The 20,067-nt window shown below is 46.8% G+C and overlaps 1 protein-coding gene across 2 annotated transcripts in view; it reads left to right on the forward strand.

Annotated features, from left to right (window-relative positions):
• RXRG (retinoid X receptor gamma) overlaps nucleotides 1-20,067 on the forward strand; it is an 83,419-nt gene that overhangs the window by 33,655 nt on the left and 29,697 nt on the right. For both annotated transcript variants that reach the window (XM_083621628.1, XM_083621629.1), the window contains exon 2: nucleotides 17,785-18,041. In XM_083621628.1, the coding sequence (XP_083477754.1) occupies nucleotides 17,785-18,041 (257 nt within the window). The remainder of the gene's footprint in view (nucleotides 1-17,784; nucleotides 18,042-20,067) is intronic.

Genomic DNA, 20,067 nt, shown 5'->3' on the forward strand with positions numbered 1-20,067 from the left:
GGTGGCTAATAACTGTTAGTAAATATATAATCGGTATGATGTCATTGAACTATTCCGGATGCACTGTCCTTTTGAGACTTTGGAGACATGTCTTCCTTTGAGACTTTTGTGAGATGTCTTCCGTTGAGAGACGGTTTGGCATTCCTCACTACTCATTGGTTGTTTGAATCTTTGCTTGATTCTGATACATATAACAACTTGCAGTTACTTGTATATTTTGTGAGATGTGTTGTATGATATATATATTGTTTTGAAGTGGCTTATTTGTATATTTTGAATGACATCATACCGAATATATATTTACTAACAGTTATTAGCCAGTGTATTGTGTTTGCATTTTTGTAGATTGTCACATTTTGCACCACAGAGGTTTGTGTTTGTCAGGCAACCCCTGATCCAGTGAGAAATCCGCTCCACTTCCCAGTGGGGAGGAGTTGCAGTGGACCACTTGGAGGTTCCCAGCCATGTCATTCACCTGCCAGCCAATCCGCTGCCTGGGGGGTCGTGGCCGGGCCCCATTTAAACTGAGGCACGAGCCGCAGAGCTTCCTCTTGGCTCACTTCCTCGATCTCCCACCCTCCCTCCCTATTTTCAAGTTTTGAATTTGGCCTTGCTATGGACCTCGGTCCATATAGTTAAAGCCATGCTTTTCCCAGTAGTGATGTATGGAAGTGAGAGCTGGACCATAAAGAAGGCTGATCGCCGAAGAATTGATGCTTTTGAATTATGGTGCTGGAGGAGACTCTTGAGAGTCCCATGGACTGCAAGAAGATCAAACCTCTCCATTCTTAAGGAAATCAGCCCTGAGTGCTCACTGGAAGGACAGATCCTGAAGCTGAGGCTCCAGTCCTTTGGCCACCTCATGAGAAGAGAAGACTCCCTGGAAAAGACCCTGATGTTGGGAAAGATAGAGGGCACAAGGAGAAGGGGACGGCAGAGGACAAGATGGTTGGACGGTGTTCTCGAAGCTACAAACATGAGTCTGACCAAACCGCGGGAGGCAGTGGAAGACAGAAGTGCCTGGCATGCTCTGGTCCATGGGGTCATGAAGAGTCGGACATGACTAAACGACTAAACAACAATGGACCTCGGTTGGTCCCCGTTGAGGGGCCTGGTAGGAATTTTTCCAGTTGGCAACTTGGCATGGGCCATTTGGTTTTCGCCTACCTCGTAGCAATCGCCACAACTTTGTAAGGTTTGGCAGTTAGGCATTGGTTGATCTTATGATGGGGGAGGGGAGGTGTGGCCGTCACCTGCCCCTCCAAGCTTAAGGGTATGCCATTAAAAGAATCGGGGGGTGTGGATATTGTCCGAAGTCCAGGGCTGGGCTAGGGCCATGCCACAACCCCGTCGGGAACCCTGGGGGAGCTCAAGTTGGTTTGCACCAACAGGGCTCCCCCTACCGGTGGTTGACCCTTACTGGACTCCCTGCGTGACGGGCAGGAGTCAGATATAGTTGGGTCAGTTCCAGTGCCTAAGCCAATACCGCTCACATTCTGTAACCAATAAAGTTGTGGCCTAAATTTGCCCAATAACATTAACCTAATATCTGTGTCCTTGTGTCTTATTCATCAATGAGGAGGTGGTCTCAGGGTCTCGACACGCAAATTCATACACTGGAGCCAAAACCTTAAATCAGATTCAGTAGCAGATAACAAACCAGTCCAGCTCCTAAACCACCAGTTATTGTACTCCACCTTAGAACCAATGTTCTGCAATAGCTGCAGCTTCTAGAACATATTTTATTTTATTGAAATAATTTTTATTTGATTTTACAAATATAAAATCATAACAATACAACCATACACACCAACAGTTAAAAGATTTTCCGAATCTCTGGACTTCCTACCTTCCCCTCCATGAATCTTATTGTCAAACCTTTCCTGCTGCATCTTTTTCAATAGTCCATGTTTTATATAATTCCGTTATCTCCAAAGGACTTGCTACATTACAAGTGTTATTGCAATCCTGCTGGTGTTTTCATCTGTTTGCGTGTTCAGACCCAGAGACCTCCCCCCTAAATAAACACACATTTGACTCAAATTTTAGTTTTGGTTTTTGGCAGAATTTAGGCCACAACTTTATTGATTACAGAAAAGTGAGTGGTTGCATAGGCTCTGGTTTGACTAGCTCCCTGCACCCTTGCAGGTAGCGCTGACCCAGAGCTCCATCATAGGTCAGCCAAGGGTGAACACCTGAGGTAGGTGGAATGCCCTGGAACAGACTATGTCCACTCCCCAGATGCTCCCCTGGACTCAGGCACGGGCGCAAACCCTTCTCGGGGGTTGACCAAACCAAGTTGAGTCCCTGGATTCCTTTAATGGAATACCCTTCACAAGTTGTTGTTTTTTTAAAAAAAAAATATTGGTTTTCACAACATTATAAACAAACAAACACATAAGACAAACAAACATAAATCATAGCCTTATTGAAAATTACACTTATTAACATTGTTAAGTGACTTCCTCGCTTCCCCTTGGTTGAATTTCATTGCATATCCTTTTAACGGTTTTCCAAATCACAGTTCTTATAAAATTTAACTTAAACATTAACATCCTTAGATCTTCACATTATGAAATTAAACATATTAATTCATCACTTAACATAAATAAAATCCTAAGACATTTGAGTAACTGCATGCTGTTTTCAGTTAATTGAACTTAACATATTTAACTAAGTAATCATTAAATTTAATCAATTCTTCCTGATACTTCTCCTCCTTCTGGTCGCGGACTCTTCCGGTTAAGTTGGCTAGCTCCGAAAAATCCATCATCTTCATCTGCCATTCTTCTATCGTTGGTAATTCTTGGGTTTTCCACTTTTTAGCTAACAAAATACGAGCAACAGTTGTGGCATACAAAAATAATTTAATATCTTCCTTGGGCAATTCCAAACCTGTTATTCCAAGAAGAAAGGCCTCTGGTTTCTTTATAAATGTATATTTCAACATTTTTTTCAATTCATTATAAATCTTTTCCCACAAGTCTTTTACCTTGGGACAGGACCACCATATATGATAAAAGGTTCCTTCTTTTTCTTTACATTTCCAACATAGATTGTCACAGTTATGATATATCTTTGCTGTACCCTTCACAAGTTGTGACGATTTGCAGGCGAAACCCAAATGGCAACAGCCAATCAGCCAAGTGGGCAAATTCCAGGAAGGTTGGACCAAGGATGTTCTTTGGACTTGGCCCCCACATTCTTCTCTCAGACTCTGGGAGAGGTGACATTGGTGCTTCTCTTAACTTCTTCAACCTTACCTGTTCCTGCCTCTTTCCGAGTTTAGCCTCGTTTACCAAATTCCTCTCCTTACACAAACTACCGTATTTTTCGCTCAATAAGACGCACCAGACCACAAGACGCACCTAGTTTTTGGAGGAGGAAAACAAGAAAAAAAATATTCTGAATCCCAGAAGCCAGAACAGCAAGAGAGATCGCTGCACAGTGAAAGCAGCAATCCCTCTTGCTGTTCTGGCTTCTGGGATAGCTGCGCAGCCTGCATTCGCTCCATAAGACGCACACACATTTCCCCTTACGTTTTAGGAGGGAAAAAGTGAGTCTTATAGAGCAAAAAATACGGTAAGTTTTGCTTGCTTATCTTACATCTTTCATTGCCTCCCCCCCCCATTTTTGGGAAGTGGGGGCAGCCAGAACTTTTGTTATGGGGAGGGCAGGACTTGGTTGAGGGGGCAGGACTTTGGTGGGGGCGGCAGAACTGATGTGATTGGCCAGTTATTTAAGTACAGTGGTACCTCGGTTCTCGAACATCTCCGTTGACGAACGTTTTGGAATCCAAATGCCAAAAACCCGGGAATAAATGCATCCATTTTCAAAGGCTCCTCGGAAGTTGAACGGCTTCCGCTGTGTGTTTTTCAATTTTCTCAATTGATTTTGCAGGCCACTCTTTGCGCCTTGGTTTTCAAATGTTTCGGAAGTCGAATGGTCTTCCGGAATGAAAGCAGCTCAGCCTATCTCACACTGCCACAGGTATAACCAAGCTGCCATCCTGACTTGGGTGCTGTTTATGTAACCAACCCTTTTCCATTCTATAACAACCAGTGTATAAAAACAAACAAACAGCAACCTGTATGTTCTTTTATTCCAAGCTCTGGTCTATTGCCTTTAGTAAAGGTAAAGGGACCCCTGACCATTAGGTCTAGTCGTGGCCGACTCTGGGGTTGCAGCACTCATCTCGCTTTATTGGCCGAGGGTGCCGGTGTACAGCTTCCGGGTCATGTGGCCAGCATGACATGCTCTGGCGAACCAGAGCAGCGCACGGAAACACCGTTTACCTTCCCGCCGGAGGGGTACCTATTTATCTACTTGCACTTTGACGTGCTTTCGAACTGCTAGGTTGGCAGGAGCTGGGACCAAGCAACGGGAGCTCACCCCGTCACAGGGATTCGAACCGCCAACCTTCTGATCGGGAAGTCCTAGGCTCTGTGGTTTAACCCACAGCGCCACCCAGTTACCCCCATATATATGCAGGATTTAGGTTTGATGAGGCCCTAAGCTACTGAAGGTAATGGAGCTGTCCTTTGTCAACAACAAATTGTCACTTTTTTTGTGTTGAATATGGTAATTTATGGACCTAACAGGTATCTGAAGCCATTTGCACATAAAAAATAGGAGCCTACACAACACAAAACACTATTGCTGTATGTAGATTTTATTTTATTTGTTTTTTATCTTATATTTTGGAAATGTACATCCAGTTTTTTTCTTTTAAATTTTTTTGGGGCCCCCGAGAGAGTGAGGCCCTAAGATATAGCTTGTTTAGCTTATATGTAAATCTGGCACTGTATGTGTGGAATCTCCGTGTGATACCCTTTAGGTAAATGTAAAGGGACCCCTGACCATTAGGTCCAGTCGCAGACGACTCTGGGGTTGCAGCGCTCATCTTGCTTTATTGGCCGAGGGAGCAGGCGTACAGCTTCTGGGTCATGTGGCCAGCATGACTAAGCCGCTGCTAGCGAACCAGAGCAGCGCACAGAAACGCTGTTTACCTTCCCGCCAGAGCGGTACCTATTGATCTACTTGCACTTTGATGTGCTTTTGAACTGCTAGGTTGGCAGGAGCAGGGACCGAGCAACGGGAGCTCACCCCGTCGCGGGGATTCGAACTGCCGACCTTCTTATTGGCAAGTCCTAGGCTCTGTGGTTTAACCCACAGCGCCACCCGCGTCCCTGTGATACCCTTTGACTCTGAGCTAAATATATTATTACATGCGTCTGTACAGTGGAATGCATGTGCGTGTTTGCGTGCAACTTGTGAGTGTGCGATAGCAAGCCTCTCTAGAGCCCATTAGAAAGCATTGTTAGGAACACATGAGAATTTAAAAGTTTGTCCCCAAGACAGGAAGTGCAACAAATCTGGATTTAGTGGGAGAAACTCTCCCTCTTTTTGCGCTGATGCAGTGCACCAGGAACCAGATTCATCTGTCACGTTGCATTACTTGACAGGTACTAAGAATGTGATAGCCCATTTTTAAATGTCATGTGTGCTGGAGCCTTCTGCAAAGACTGGATTTCAGTTCCTCTGGGCCGCTGCTGTGGATTCTGAAGACGGCTTCTGTTCACTCTCAGGATAACAACATCATTATCTGCCAAGGAAACATTCCAAAAGAATTCTTATTTAATAGAAAGGTCTTTCTCTATACATTGCAGTAACTGCAAAGAGCATGTTGACATTGCAAGGCATGCAGTTAAATGGAATGCAAGGGGTCATATAGTCACATTACAGTCTCTTTTCTTTTGAGAACTATAGTTCTTTAAAGTGGGGTTGGTGAGCTCCAACATAATTTCCACTGATGGTTACTATCTCACTCCTGGAACAATGGTTCCCAAGAGAAGTGTAATAGTTAAATGTTCTGACCAGACAATTGGTCAGCACCTGAACCTTCCACTGCCTTGACTGCTACAACTATTTTCATTGGGTTGATTGTTCGCCATTAAACTTGGTGCACTTCCTCCGCAGATTACTTTGCTGTTGGGTGCAGGCTCAATCTGCCTTCCCACCACTTCACTTGTACTAGCATGATAAGGGATGCCAGTGGTGCTGTGGTCTAAATCACTGAGCCTCTTGGGCTTGCTGATTGGAAGGTCAGCGGTTCGAATCCCCGCAACGGAGTGAGCTCCCGTTGCTCTGTCCTGGCTCCTGCCAACCTAGCAGTTCAAAAGCACACCAGTGCAAGTAGATAAATAGGTACCGCTGTGGCGGGAAGGTAAACGGTGTTTCTATGCGCTCTGGTTTCTATCACGGTGTCCCGTTCCACTAGAAGTGGTTTAGTCATGACCCAGAAAGCTGTCTGTTGACAAACGCCAGCTCCCTTGGTGAAAGCTAGATGAGCGCTGCAACCCCATAGCCCCTTTTGACTGGACTTAACCGTCCAGGGGTTCTTTAAAATGGTAAAGGACCCCTGAAAGTTAAGTCCAGTCACGAACGACTCTGGGCTTTACTGGCCGAGGGAGCCGGCATTTGTCCACAGACAGTTTTTCCAGGTCATGTGGCCAGCATGACTAAGCCCCTTCTGGTGAAACCAGAGCAGCGCATGGAAAAGCCGTTTACCTTCCCACCGGAGTGATACCTATTTTTCTACTGGCTCTTTGACGTGCTTTCGACCTGCTAGGTGGGCAGGTGCAGGGACCGAGCAACGGGAGCTCACCCCGTCGCGGGGATTCGAACCACCGACCTTCTGATCGGCAAGTCCTAGGCTCTGTGGTTTAGACAACAGCACCACCCCCTTTTTTAAAAACTACCATGATACTAGTCCAGGTTTGTAACGCATGCCAAGTGAAGCTCCTTTCTCCCACAAGGTTTCCAAAGCTCACCTCTGTTAATCCTTAGAGTAGTGCTATAGTTTTCTTCTCTCTGGCTGCTTACATGCCACTCTGAGTAGCATCACCTTTCATTTCCCTCAAGTGAATCCGCCCTTAGTTGCAGCCCTATGCTTGGAACTTCCTCCCAAATACCCACACAATCCTAGGCCCTTCAAATCCTTCCTCAAAACCCATCTTTTCTAAGAAGGTTTTGTTCAGCACATGTAACTGAAACAATAGCATATTCCCGTACGCACAAATGGTGAATCTTACCAGAAAAACCAGAAATCAAGATAACAAACTTTTTATAAAAGGATGGAACTGGTTTCTAGAATATTTACAGATAATCTGTAAATAGATAAGAACATTGGCAGGATTATTGTAATAACCTGCAGTTTTATAAGAGTATATATTTCAAGTAGATGAATCAATGAGCAAATTAAGTTGATTTGGAAATGCAGACGATATTAAAGATAAATTTAAAAAACTGCAGAAAGAGGGGGGAAGGAAGTCAAGTTCTGAAATGGTAAAATGATTGTAAAGTTAGTGAATTGTATAAAATTGAAAAATCATGAAAATGAAACAATAACATATTCCCTGTTTACCCTTCTTTCAGCGCCTTCCTCTGCTGCTTTTTCTGTGTTGAATCTGTGAATCCTTTGTGCATGCATATAATTGCAGTTCAACATCTCTCATTGCTCATCATATAAGACACACAGTACATCATAAACATAGCATAACCTATTGTTATGAATTGTGGGTGACAGATTTCCCTAAATTCCTGGGTCTGATAGCTGTTAGAATTTAATCAATTCTTGTTAATAAGGCTGCCAGACACTGGATTTAGCAAAACGTTAAAATATCGGCCAAACCGGCTTCCGGTGTTTAGGAAATCGCCTGGGAGGCCAGCCATTAATCAAAGGCAAAGGGAAGCTAATGGGCCATCAGGCAAGACTCTGTGCTCCCCGCTCTGCTCGGGATGATTAGCAGAGAAAAAGCTGATTGGAGAGTTTAGGGTTGCAATTGGGGATGCTGTGAGCTGGAGGAAAACAGCTGCAGTCTGTGAAACTCAGCAAGCTGGAGGGAGGCTGAGCCATGGCTGGTGTCTTTTTGGCTCCAAGACTGCTGTGGCTAGGGGAGAAACAAGAACATATTAGGGTGTCAATACTGTAAGCCTCATCACAGGCTCAGGCTGCATGTTGTTGTTGTTGTTGTTTAGTCGTTTAGTCATGTCCGAATCTTCATGACCCCATGGACCAGAGCACGCCAGGCACTCCTGTCTTCCACTGCCTCCCGCAGTTTGGTCAAACTCATGCTGGTAGCTTCGAGAACACTATCCAACCATCTCCTCCTCTGTCGCCCCCTTCTCCTTGTGCCCTCCATCTTTCCCAACATCAGGGTCTTTTCCAGGGAGTCTTCTCTTCTCATGAGGTGGCCAACATATTGGAGCCTCAGCTTCATGATCTGTCCTTCCAGTGAGCACTCAGGGCTGATTTCCTTCAGAATGGATAGGTTTGATCTTCTTGCAGTCCATGGGACTCTCAAGAGTCTCCTCTAGCACCATAATTCAAAAGCATCAATCGTTTCAGCGATCAGCCTCCTTTATGGTCCAGCTCTCACTTCCATACATCACTACTGGGAAAACCATAGCTTTAACTATATGGACCTTTGCTGGCAAGGTGATGTCTCTGCTTTTTAAGATGCTGTCTAGGTTTGTCATTGCTTTTCTCCCAAGAAGCAGGCGTCTTTTAATTTCGTGACTGCTGTCACCATCTGCAGTGGTCATGGAGCCCAAGAAAGTAAAATCTCTCACTGCCTCCATTTCTTCCCCTTCTATTTGCCAGGAGGTGATGGGTCCAATGGCCATGATCTTTGTTTTTTTGATGTTGAGCTTCAGCTGAAGCTCTAGGGAGCAATATTTAAAAGCAATAGAATAAAACACACCTAAATTTAAAACAAGCAAGCAAGCAAGCAAGCAAGCAAGGAAGGAAACAAGGAAACAAACAAACCTGTATCTTATTAAAATAACTCCATATCTGCTTAATCCATCAAAAAACTCTGTGGAGAATGTTCCCTCACAAACCTGTTTCTGTATTGTGTCTGAGTTCTGACTTAGCCTTCTCCCCAACATGTTAGTGTTCCGTGTACAGGGAGTTGTTTTGCAAGGAGGAGCGATTAATATTGTGGCCCAACAGCCACAAACTGAAGCAGCCCAGCCTCAGCCCAAAGGTAGTTTTGTAAACTCAGTTAAAACTAGGTCTCGGACTCTGTCAAGTCTCGTTCATTGTCTTGAACTGCCCAATTACCCCCCTCCACTTATCATTGCGAATAAATCTTGAAGCAGTTTATAAAGAAGTAAATAAAAATGCATTCAAAACCATTTCAGTTTCAAAAATAGTACAGGTATCTCATACCATTCAAGGCAGTAGGATCAGTGCTACAAATCAGGGGAAGCCTGAACAAACAAACGTGCTTTTAATAAATGCCAGAAGCACCCAAAAGTTGATGCCTACTGAGTCCAAGGATGGAAGGTATCTCAGAGGACAGGCACAACTACGGAGAACACTCACTTTTATAGGGTGACCAGATGATGTTCCACAAGTTGCGGCACAGTCAACAAAGCCAGTCTCTTGTTATCTAATGGTCTCCCTGACCTCCTTCCTACTTCTCATGTATTTAATTTTTTTTAATATTGGTCTTAGTGTTTTTATCTTAGTGACCTTTAAAGCCCTAAACGGCCTCGGTCCAGTATATCTGAAGGAGCGTCTCCACCCCCATCGTTCTGCCCGGACACTGAGGTCCAGCTCCGAGGGCCTTCTGACGGTTCCCTCACTGCGAGAAGCCAAGTTACAGGGAACCAGGCAGAGGGCCTTCTCGGTAGTGGCACCCTCCCTGTGGAACGCCCTCCCATCAGATGTCAAAGCGATAAACAACTACCTGACATTCAGAAGACATCTGAAGGCAGCCCTGTTCAAATGGCCCATGCCAAGTTGCCAAGTGGAAAAATTCCTACCAGGCCCCTCAACGGGGACCAACCGAGGTCCATTGTTGTTTAGTCGTTTAGTCATGTCCGACTCTTCATGACCCCATGGACCAGAGCACGCCAGGCACTTCTGTCTTCCACTGTCTTCCACTGTCTTCCACTGCCTCCCGCGGTTTGATCAAACTCATGCTGGTAGCTTCGAGAACACTATCCAACCATCTCGTCCTCTGTCGTCCCCCTCTCCTTGTGCCCTCCATCTTTCCCAACATCAGGGTCTTCTCTTCTCATGAGGTGGCCAAAATACTGGAGCCTCAGCTTCAGGATCTGTCCTTCCAGTGAGCACTCAGGGCTGATTTCCTTCAGAATGGAGAGGTTTGATCTTCTTGCAGTCCATGGGACTCTCAAGAGTCTCCTCCAGCACCATAATTCAAAAGTATCAATTCTTCGGCAATCAGCCTTCTTTATGGTCCAGCTCTCGCTTCCATACATCGCTACTGGGAAAACCATAGCTTTAACTATACGGACCTTTGTCGGCAAGGTGATGTCTCTGCTTTTTAAGATGCTGTCTATATATGTGTAAATAAACCATATATCATAAAGGAACTACAGTCTCCAATCGCAAACCCTGGGTAACTGCTTGGACCCCTGGAATCTTTGCTGCTTAGAGAATGGGGTGCTGTGCAACAATATTTATAAAGAGAATTGATTCTTCTAAGAGGGATGGGAAGCTGGTGACCCATGGGCTGGATCTGGACCTTGAATCCTTTCTAACCGGCCCATTAGTTTCTCTGCCCTCTTCGCAGTTCCACTCCCTTCCCCCCGGTTTTTCACAGCAATCTTGTGGCAGCAGTGATAGGAAACCCAAGATGCTGTTTGCTGCTGCACCCATAGTCCCCACCTCTCTGTCTTGGTCACCCCCCCCCCCGTGCCCTTCTGCAGAGCTTGGCAAAGACGACTAGGCTAAGCTTTTGGGGTACACCATGTTCATCGACAGCGCTTGGGCAGGATCAAAGGGGACCTGAAGAAGAAGAAGAAGAAGAAGAAGAAGAAGAAGAAGAAGAAGAAGAAGAAGAAGAGTTTGCATTTGATATCCCACTTTATCAATACCCTAAGGAATCTCAAAGCGGCTAACAGTCTCCTTTCCCTTCCTCCCCCACAACAAACACTCTGTGAGGTGAGTGGGGCTGAGAGACTTCAGACAAGTGTGACTGGCCCAAGGTCTCCCAGCAGCTGCATGTGGAGGAGCGGGGAAGCGAACCCGGTTCACCAGATTACGAGTCTACCGCTCTAACCACTACACCACACTGGCTCTCCCTGCAGCCCTAAAGAAAAGGGATCTTTGGGGAAGGGAGATTATGGAGATATTTCTGCATGGAGGGTACAGTATTTTCCTTGTTGTTGGGGCTAGATGTAGAGTTGTTAAATTTGCCTGTATTCACATGACAAGTACGTATCCAGGCTGGGGGGTGTCTGGGTGGAAAATGGAGAACTGAATATGTTGTGGGTGGGTTTCGCTGCATTTGGGGCAAAAGGCTAGGGAACATGGGACAGCGAATGTCTGGATGCAGAAGTGAAAAATTAATGGGGAAAAGTGTCTTGGGGTTGTGGGGGAGACGACAGGTATCAGTTTTGTTTTTGTCTGGCCAGTGGCCAGTTAATAATAATAAATAATAAATTTTCATTCTGAACCTTCCCGGTTCAGAAAACAACAAATTTAAAACACTTAATTGATGCAACAAAAAACAGCATAAAATACAGTCATACCTCGGGTTGAATACGCTTTGAGTTGAGCGCGTTCGAGTTGCGCTCCTCGGCAACCTGGAAGTAACGGAGTGCCTTACTTCCGGGTTTCACCTCTTGCACATGCGCAGACGCAGCGAAAAGCGATGCGTGCGTGTGCAGACGTGCCATTGCTACTTAACGTTTACTTCTAGATGCGAACGGGGCTCCGGAACAGATCCCGTTCGTATCTAGAGGTACCACTGTACAGTATAAAACATGAATAACAATAAATTCAAAAATAAAAAATCAATTTAGGGGGGAAATCCATCCAATAAACATTGGATGATCTCACCAGGGCTTGCTGGCTAAATGAGTCCTATTTGGGCCAGCAAGGAGACCAGGGAAGAATTAGCTGTGGGATCCCAGAGTGGGTAATCTTCATAAAAAGGGGAGGGGGAGGGAAGGAAGGGGAATAAAAGATCAGGCTAAGTTCAAATGGAAAGCCAGGTGGAATAGCTCTGTCTTTCAGGTCCTGTGGAAGGAAGTTAAATCCTGCAGGGCCCTGGTCTCATGGGACAGAGCATTCCACCAGGTCAGAGCCATCACTGAGAAGGCCCTGGCCCTGGTGGAGGATAATCTGACTTCCTTAGGGCCCGGGACCTCTAAACTATGATTATTCATGGACCTTAAGGTCCTCTGCAGGGCATAGTTAGATGGATGTGTGTGTGTGTGAGTGCTTGTATCACTGGATGTATGAATGGATTGTGACCAACCCTCATCCATCAGAGTACATTTCAGTTGCTTTTAACTTCGAAGGGGGAAATGTGGAGGTTGGCTCTCCTGGTATAAAGTCTAGTCATTCTTAAACAAAAGGCTTCCATAAGGATAGAAAATTTCCTCAGAGTTCTTCACATTGATGTATTGCTGCATTTTGCATAAGGAGAAATTTGAAGGAAAGTTTGGGTTTCCTTCTTAGGCAAAACATCTGAGGAATTCAGAAGAACACTAGCTTTTTATTGAGACCACACAACATCTTTTCTGAGGAGAGAGTGCTGTTTCCAAAATTGCTCCTCGTCTCAGTGCAAACCTCTTGAAAGCTAATAGAATCATAGAATTGTAGAGTTGGAAGGGACCCCACTCTGCAATTCGGGAATCTCAGCTAAAGCATCCATGACAGATGTCTATCCAACCTCTGCTTAAAAACCTCCATGGAAGGAGAGTCCACAACCTCTTCAGGGAGTCTACTCCGCTGTCAATCAGCTGTTACTGGCTGAAAGTTCTTCCTGATGTTTAGTCGGAATCTCCTTTCTTGAAACTTGAATCCATTGGTTTGTGTCCTACCCTCCAGAGCAGGAGAAAACAAGCTTGCTCCATCTTCCATGTGACAGCCTTTGAGATATGTGAAGATGGCTGTCATATCCACTCTCAGTCTCCTCTTTCCCCTCAATCGTTTCCAGAACCTTGGTCATTCTGGTTGCCCTCCTCTGCGCATGTTCTAGCTTGCCAACATCCTTCTTAAATTGTGGTGCCCAGAACTGCACACAATTTTCCAGGTGTGGTCTGACCAAGGCAGAATACAGTGGTACTATTACTTCTCTTGATCTTGACACTATACTTCTGTAAAGGTAAAGGTAAAGGGACCCCTGACCATTAGGTCCAGTTGTGGTTGACTCTGGGGTTGCGGCGCTCATCTCACTTTATTGGCTGAGGGAGCCGGTGTACAGCTTCCGGGTCATGTGGCCAGCATGACTAAGCCGCTTCTGGCGAACCAGAGCAGCGCACGGAAACGCCGTTTACCTTTCCGCCAGAGCGGTCCCTATTTATCTACTTGCAATTTGATGTGCTTTCGAACTGCTAGGTTGGCAGGAGCAGGGACCGAGCAATGGGAGCTCACCCCAGCGCGGGGATTCGAACCGCCGACCTTCTGATCGACAAGTCCTAGGCTCTGTGGTTTAACCCACAGCGCCACCCGCAACCCATACTTCTGTAGTGCTAGCTTTTTTTGCTGCTGCATCACACTGTTGGCTCATGTTAAGCGTGTGGCCTACTAAGACCCCTAGATCATTTTCACATGTGCCACTGGCAATCCAGGTGTCCCATGTCTTATATTTGTGCCACTGGTTCTTCCTGCCTAAGTGCAGAACCTTACATTCCTCCTTATTGAAATTCAACCCCCCCCCCCACCATATAGGTCTTTGTCCTGCCCTGGCAATTTCCATCAAGCAGTATTTCCTTCGCTTGATTTTATGAGTGAAGAATGCCATCATGGCCTTGTCTTGTGGCTTCGCTCTTGAGTCAAATAGCAGCTTCAGAGAGAGGGAGATGGTTTCAGGGTGGAAAAGATTCTGCAGATGCTCCTCCTCATCCTCATGTTGTTGTTGTTTAGTCGTGCCCGACTCTTTGTGGCCCCATCGACCAGAGCACTCCAGGCACTCCTGTCTTCCACTGCCTCCCACAGTTGCTGGTAGCTTCGAGAACACTGTCCAACCATCTCGTCCTCTGTCGTCCCCTTCTCCTTGTGCCCTCCATCTTTCCCAACATCAGGGTCTTTTCCAGGGAGTCTTCTCTTCTCATGAGGTGGCCAAAGTATTGGAGCCTCAGCTTCACAATCTGTCCTTCCAGTATCCTCATAGCTGTTCTTAAAAGGAGGGGAGGGGAGCTAGGCATATTAAATACAATTACACATCTAGCATATTGTCTAGTTCGGTCTGCAGAGGAGAAGTTGCTCAGCAGAAAGGTCACCAGTTGCTCTCTGTAGCTGCCGCGAAGTTGCTGTGACGGCACGCCAGCCCGATTTGCCTCTCCCCCTCCCTCTCCCCCACAACTTCAATATTTATTTATTGCAAAGATGGTTCCTGTGACAGTGTTTGTTATTTTACCTGAAGTAACAGTCAAATCTGATTCAAAGGGAAGATGCACAATAAAAGATAACAAAAGGTCAGCTTCTTGAATAACGTTAAAGACATTTGTCAGAGTCAATGGAGTCCGGATTCTCCTGCGATCAACCCATTTCAGGTTTAATTCTGTGCATGGAATGGAAAAGGTCCTCGTCTGTCTGTCTTTCTCCCTTTGAATCAGTTCTCCCACTAGGCATGGAATGGCAAAGGAATCGAACCACAATGGCCTTTCAGAGAGCCCTGTTATTTTCACCATTTGGGCTGTTATATGAAGCATGCGCATCGGAAAAATGCTTCTTTGAGGGCCCTGCAAACTTCACTCGGTGCCCTTTAACTTGGTGACTCCAATTAAGATGCTTGTTTCAAACCTTTGAAGCCATAGGCACCACTGAGATTGAGATTGAATTGGGGGGCAGAGGTGGACAGAAGCCTTTCCTCTCTCATTGTTTTCTAGCTGACAATCATCCCCTCTAGTTTGCAGATATCCGGCAACAGTGAACGATAGAAAACTGATCAAATCCTCCTTATCTGATAAACCTATTTAACGGTGGCTGGTTTTTAGGGGTAAAAAATAGCATTATCTTCACGATGAGCCATTGTGCACAAATGACTCGTGAGGATACACGCACCACAAGAAGCTCATCTTCAAAACAAAGACAAAAGTGACTTCTGCATGGCAACTATTTTGTACAGTTCTTGAAAAGTTTCTTTTGGGGGGGCGGGGGGAAGGAAGGGCTTGTCCAGACTTAGCTTTCCTTTGCACTTTCCAGGCATAAAGGTAAAGGTAAAGGGACCCCTGACCATTAGGTCCAGCCATGACCGACTCTGGGGTTGCAGCGCTCATCTCTTTATTGGCTGAGGGAGCTGGCGTACAGCTTCCGGGTCATGTGGCCAGCATGACTAAGCAGCTTCTGGCGAACCAGAGCAGCGCACGGAAACGCCATTTACCTTCCCACTGGAGCGGTACCTATTTATCTACTTGCACTTTGACGTGCTTTTGAACTGCTAGGTTGGCAGGAGCAGGGACTGAGCAACGGGAGCTCACCCTGTCACGGGGATTCGAACCGCCAACCTTCTGATCGGCCAGTCCTAGGCTCTGTGGTTTAGACCACAGCGCCACCCGCATCCCCTTTCCAGGCATAGTCTGCACTTAAAGCTCAGTGTTCAAGCCTTTTTTTTTTTTTTGCTCCAGAGCTTTCCCTGTGAAAACTCGCTCTTTAAAGCTGAATTGGAGCAAATAGGAACTCCCCAGAAAACCTGAATTACTGTTTGCTGTGCTTTCGATTTAAAGAGCAGGTTTTCGTGGGGAAAGCTCTGGGGTGAGAAAGAGAGAGGGAGCACTTGGACATGGAGCTTTAAAGAGCAGATGTGTGCCTGGAAAGAGCGGGGGGTAAAGTAAGTGTGTATAAGCCCTAAAAGGACAGAGAGACAACTGGAAGAGTTTGCAGTTTTGAATTCAGACACACAGAAAGAATGGTAAAAGCTATGCGCTTCAGCTGTAGTTGGGTGAAAGCTGGTGTGTAGTTGCTGCTGTTTGGGAATCTGTTGCAAAATTAGTAGTTGCGCTGCCTGCTGTAGGATTATATTTGCGTGGACAGGCGGAGACCCCCCCAACCCCGGGAGACACCCGAGTGGAATAATGACTCAAGACAACATGTTATGGGATTAAAATTTGGCCACAACTTTATTAAAGCTTCAGATGTAGGGAGACCTTGGCTCAGTCATTGGGCGTTTATCCCTCCCAGTCCCCGGCCGGGGATCTGGGGAACATCAGGGTTATCCAGAATGTGTGGGGATTGGGCTGGCTCTGGAGAACATCTGTTCAAGCAGAGAGAGCCCACCCCTGTTACGCCGCCATCGCAGGGAAGAGCAATGTCAACCTCTTGGCGTACGGCCAAAGCCTCCCCTCAGAACAACCTCTTTAATGGGGAACCCTGGTATCGCCGCTGCAAAGAGGAGGGGGGCATGGGTCACCGCTACACGCCCACCCCCATTTAGGGAAAATAGACTAAAGGATTCTGAAACCTGAAACCGCCAAAGTTGTGACGTTTTGCTATGGGGAAGGCAAAACCTGCCAATGCAGGAAAATTCCTTTCCGGCCCTTCAACAGCGACCATAACGTAGCAGCGCCCGCGTACCTGTGGAGAAGAGGTTAACCTGCAAAAGAAGGCTTAACTGAGGGAGGGCAGGGTGGGAGAAGCTCTGAAGCGATAGAGAACTCCCAGGTAAGTTCCTCCCCCTATTGTGTGGGCAGGGCGGTCCCTCCCCTTACCTGGCCAACTCTCTCCTGGCAACGCCTCCCTAGCTGGGATTGCTTAACTGGCAGAGGTAGGTGGCTACCTCCAGGTGTCTGGCTGGGGGGGGGCGAATCCAGGCTGTACTGCTGGGAACCGCATGGGACGGGGGGGGGGGCTGCACATGACCACACAAAAGGCGCCCCCCATTTGATGTGGGGAGCGGTCATTACCTCCAAGTGCTCTGCATTTACCTTTTTTGGGGGACAGGAGGCGGGCAGGTGTGGAGGATTCCCTGGTCCTGAATGGGGTAACTGTGCCCCTGAAGGACCAGGTGCGCAGCCTGGGAGTCATTTTGGACTCACAGCTGTCCATGGAGGCACAGGTCAAATCTGTGTCCAGGGCAGCTGTTTACCAGCTCCATCTGGTACGTAGGCTGAGACCCTATCTGCCTGCGGACTGTCTCGCCAGAGTGGTGCATGCTCTGGTTATCTCCCGCTTGGACTACTGCAATGCACTCTACGTGGGGCTACCTTTGAAGGTGACTCGGAAACTACAACTAATCCAGAATGCGGCAGCTAGACTGGTGACTGGGGGCGGCCGCCGAGACCATATAACACCGGTCTTGAAAGACCTACATTGGCTCCCAGTACGTTTCCGAGCACAATTCAAAGTGTTGGTGCTGACCTTTAAAGCCCTAAACGGCCTCGGTCCAGTATACCTGAAGGAGCGTCTCCACCCCCATCATTCTGCCCGGACGCTGAGGTCCAGCGCCGAGGGCCTTCTGGCGGTTCCCTCATTGCGAGAAGCAAAGCTACAGGGAACCAGGCAGAGGGCCTTCTCGGTAGTGGCGCCCGCCCTGTGGAACGCCCTTCCAGCAGATGTCAAAGCGATAAACAACTACCTGACATTCAGAAGACATCTTAAGGCAGCCCTGTTCAGGGAAGTTTTTAACGTGTGATATTTTACTGTATTTTTGGTTTCTATGGAAGCCGCCCAGAGTGGCTGGGGAGGCCCAGCCAGATGGGCGGGGTATAAATAATAAATTATTATTATTATTATTATTATTATTATTATTATTATTATTATTGTCGCCCACCTTCATGGAGTCTCTCTTTTCATTTCAGATTCTCCAGTTCACAGCAATTCTGCACCTGCAAATCTGGGATCTGGCCTTCCCACAGGGAATTCCTTAGATGGCGCGCCCAACTACCTTGAGTCTCCCCTCAGTGCTTCAAGGACTCTCTCGTCGCCTATGAGCTCAGCAGCATCTGTTAATACAATGAGCTCTCCGTACAGAGTGCTCACGTCCTCTATGGGAGCGCATTCCGTTCCTTTGTCTTCACCAGCGGGCGTGAATTTTGCTGCACACACTAGCCCCCAGGTCGGTATCAACTGATATTCTTTTTTTATGCAGTTTGGTAAACTGGAGTTTTCATGAATATGCCGTATGTTAGGCCCAGTTCTCAATTATTTGTGGAATTTCTTGCATGTGGCAGGAGGTTTTTCTGCAATAGATGAATAAAGCAGTTGACGTCCCTGTTGTGTTCCAGACAGACAGATATTCTGCTCCAGATATTCCAAAACACTTCTGCTATGTTCTAGAGACTTGTGGCCCTCCAGATGTGGTTAAATTCAGATGCATCAGATGCAGACAGCATGATGGAGGAGCAGGAGTGACTGGAGCTGTGATCCAATAAGATCTGAAGGACTATAGATTCCACACTGCTGTTCTACAGATTGCCCCAGTTTGAAATTTGGAAATAAAAGCTAAAGAAGTTCAGCTAGCACAAGGAGTGCACCAAGTAAATCTCTTCGAGAAAGTCAGGGGGAAACGCTGGAACAGATTTAGAGGTTGTTTGGGGAAAGGAGAGGGAGGAGAAGTTCCAACGGACAACTAAAACTCCTTGCACTTGCAATAATAATGCAATAATAATAATAATAATTTATACCCCACACATCTGGCTGGGTTTCCCCAGCCACTCTGGATGGCTCCCAACAGAATATTACAAACATGATAAAACATCAAACATTAAAAACTTCCCTAAACAGGGTTGTCTTCAGATGTCTTCTAAAAGTCAGGTAGTTGTTTATTTCCTTGACGTGTGATGGGAAGGTGTTCCACAGGGCGGGCGCCACCACCAAGGTTCCCTGTAACCTCACTTCTCACAGTGAAGGAACTGCCAGAAGGCCCTCGGCGCTGGACCTCAATGAATGTATCCCACCACACTAGTTAGGGTGGGTGCCACCACAAGAAGGCCCTCTGCCTGGTTCCCTGTAACCTCACTTCTTGCAGTGAGGGAACCGCCAGAAGGCCCTCAGCGCTAGACCTCAGTGTCTGGGTGGAACAATGGGGGTGGAGACGCTCCTTCAGGTATACTGGACTGAGGCCATTTAGGGCTTTAAAGGTCAGCACCAACACTTTGAATTGTGCTCGGAAACGTACTGGGAGCCTATGTAGGTCTTTCAGGACCGGTGTTATATGGTCTTGGGGGCCACTCCCATTCCTGCAAGGAACTGTTTGGTTGGATGCCTCCCTAAGAGATTTGATTCCCTCTCTCAACCTTGTTTTGCAGCCCCCACTCAACTTCATCTCTGTTTATGGTGCACCCTTTGCAAACCTGGTGCCCCCGCCTTCAGCCCCAGCCGGCACACTCGGAGGCAGAGGAGCTGCATGCCACGAATGTACATGGGCAGTGAGGGATGGGCGCACAGTGAAACAATTCATTGCAGGTCTCACAAAGCATTTATTTATAAGGCTGTAACAGATTACGCTGCCTTCTTGCTAACCACAGATGTAACAAATCCAAACCCAGCCTTGGAAATTTTGTTCTCTCCTTTTGCAACCGTTCTCTGTCCTCCGTGAAGCATATTCCACCCCCCTTAAGCCAAGATTAGGCAGTTTGCTGTTGGCTGTGAGTCCTGTAAGAACAACTTCCCTGTCTCTCATTCTGGCAACTGGCCGTTTCTACCTGGCCTGGAAGAACTGGGTTCCTTTTACAAAGAGTGCTGCTGCTGCTGCTTAATATGGGCTTTGCACGAGGGTGGTCTGAAGGAGTATTAAAATCTTTGCATCCCCAGGTGAGAAAGGGAAGAAGTGCCTACCTGCCTTTCAACAGGCCTCCATGATATATCCCAAGTGTTGACTGAATTATTAGAGCTCATCCACACTTCCACTTGTCCCAGGGCCAGAGAGCGTTCTCTGGGAAAACCTGCCCTTTCTCACTGAATCAGAGCAAAGAATGATACGCAGAAAACCAGATGGATGTTTGATGCTATTCAGCAGCGAAGAGTGGTTTTTTTTCCCTTGGAAAAAGCGGCAGGAACAAGCAGAAGTGTGAACAAGCCCTCGTTCTCACGTTCTTTCGTGGTTTGCGACGTTAGATTTAGAAGAGGTGTTCAAATGTTGC

This window comes from Podarcis filfolensis (genome assembly GCF_964270895.1).
Source record: "Podarcis filfolensis genome assembly, chromosome: 6".
Classification (NCBI taxonomy): domain Eukaryota; kingdom Metazoa; phylum Chordata; class Lepidosauria; order Squamata; family Lacertidae; genus Podarcis; species Podarcis filfolensis.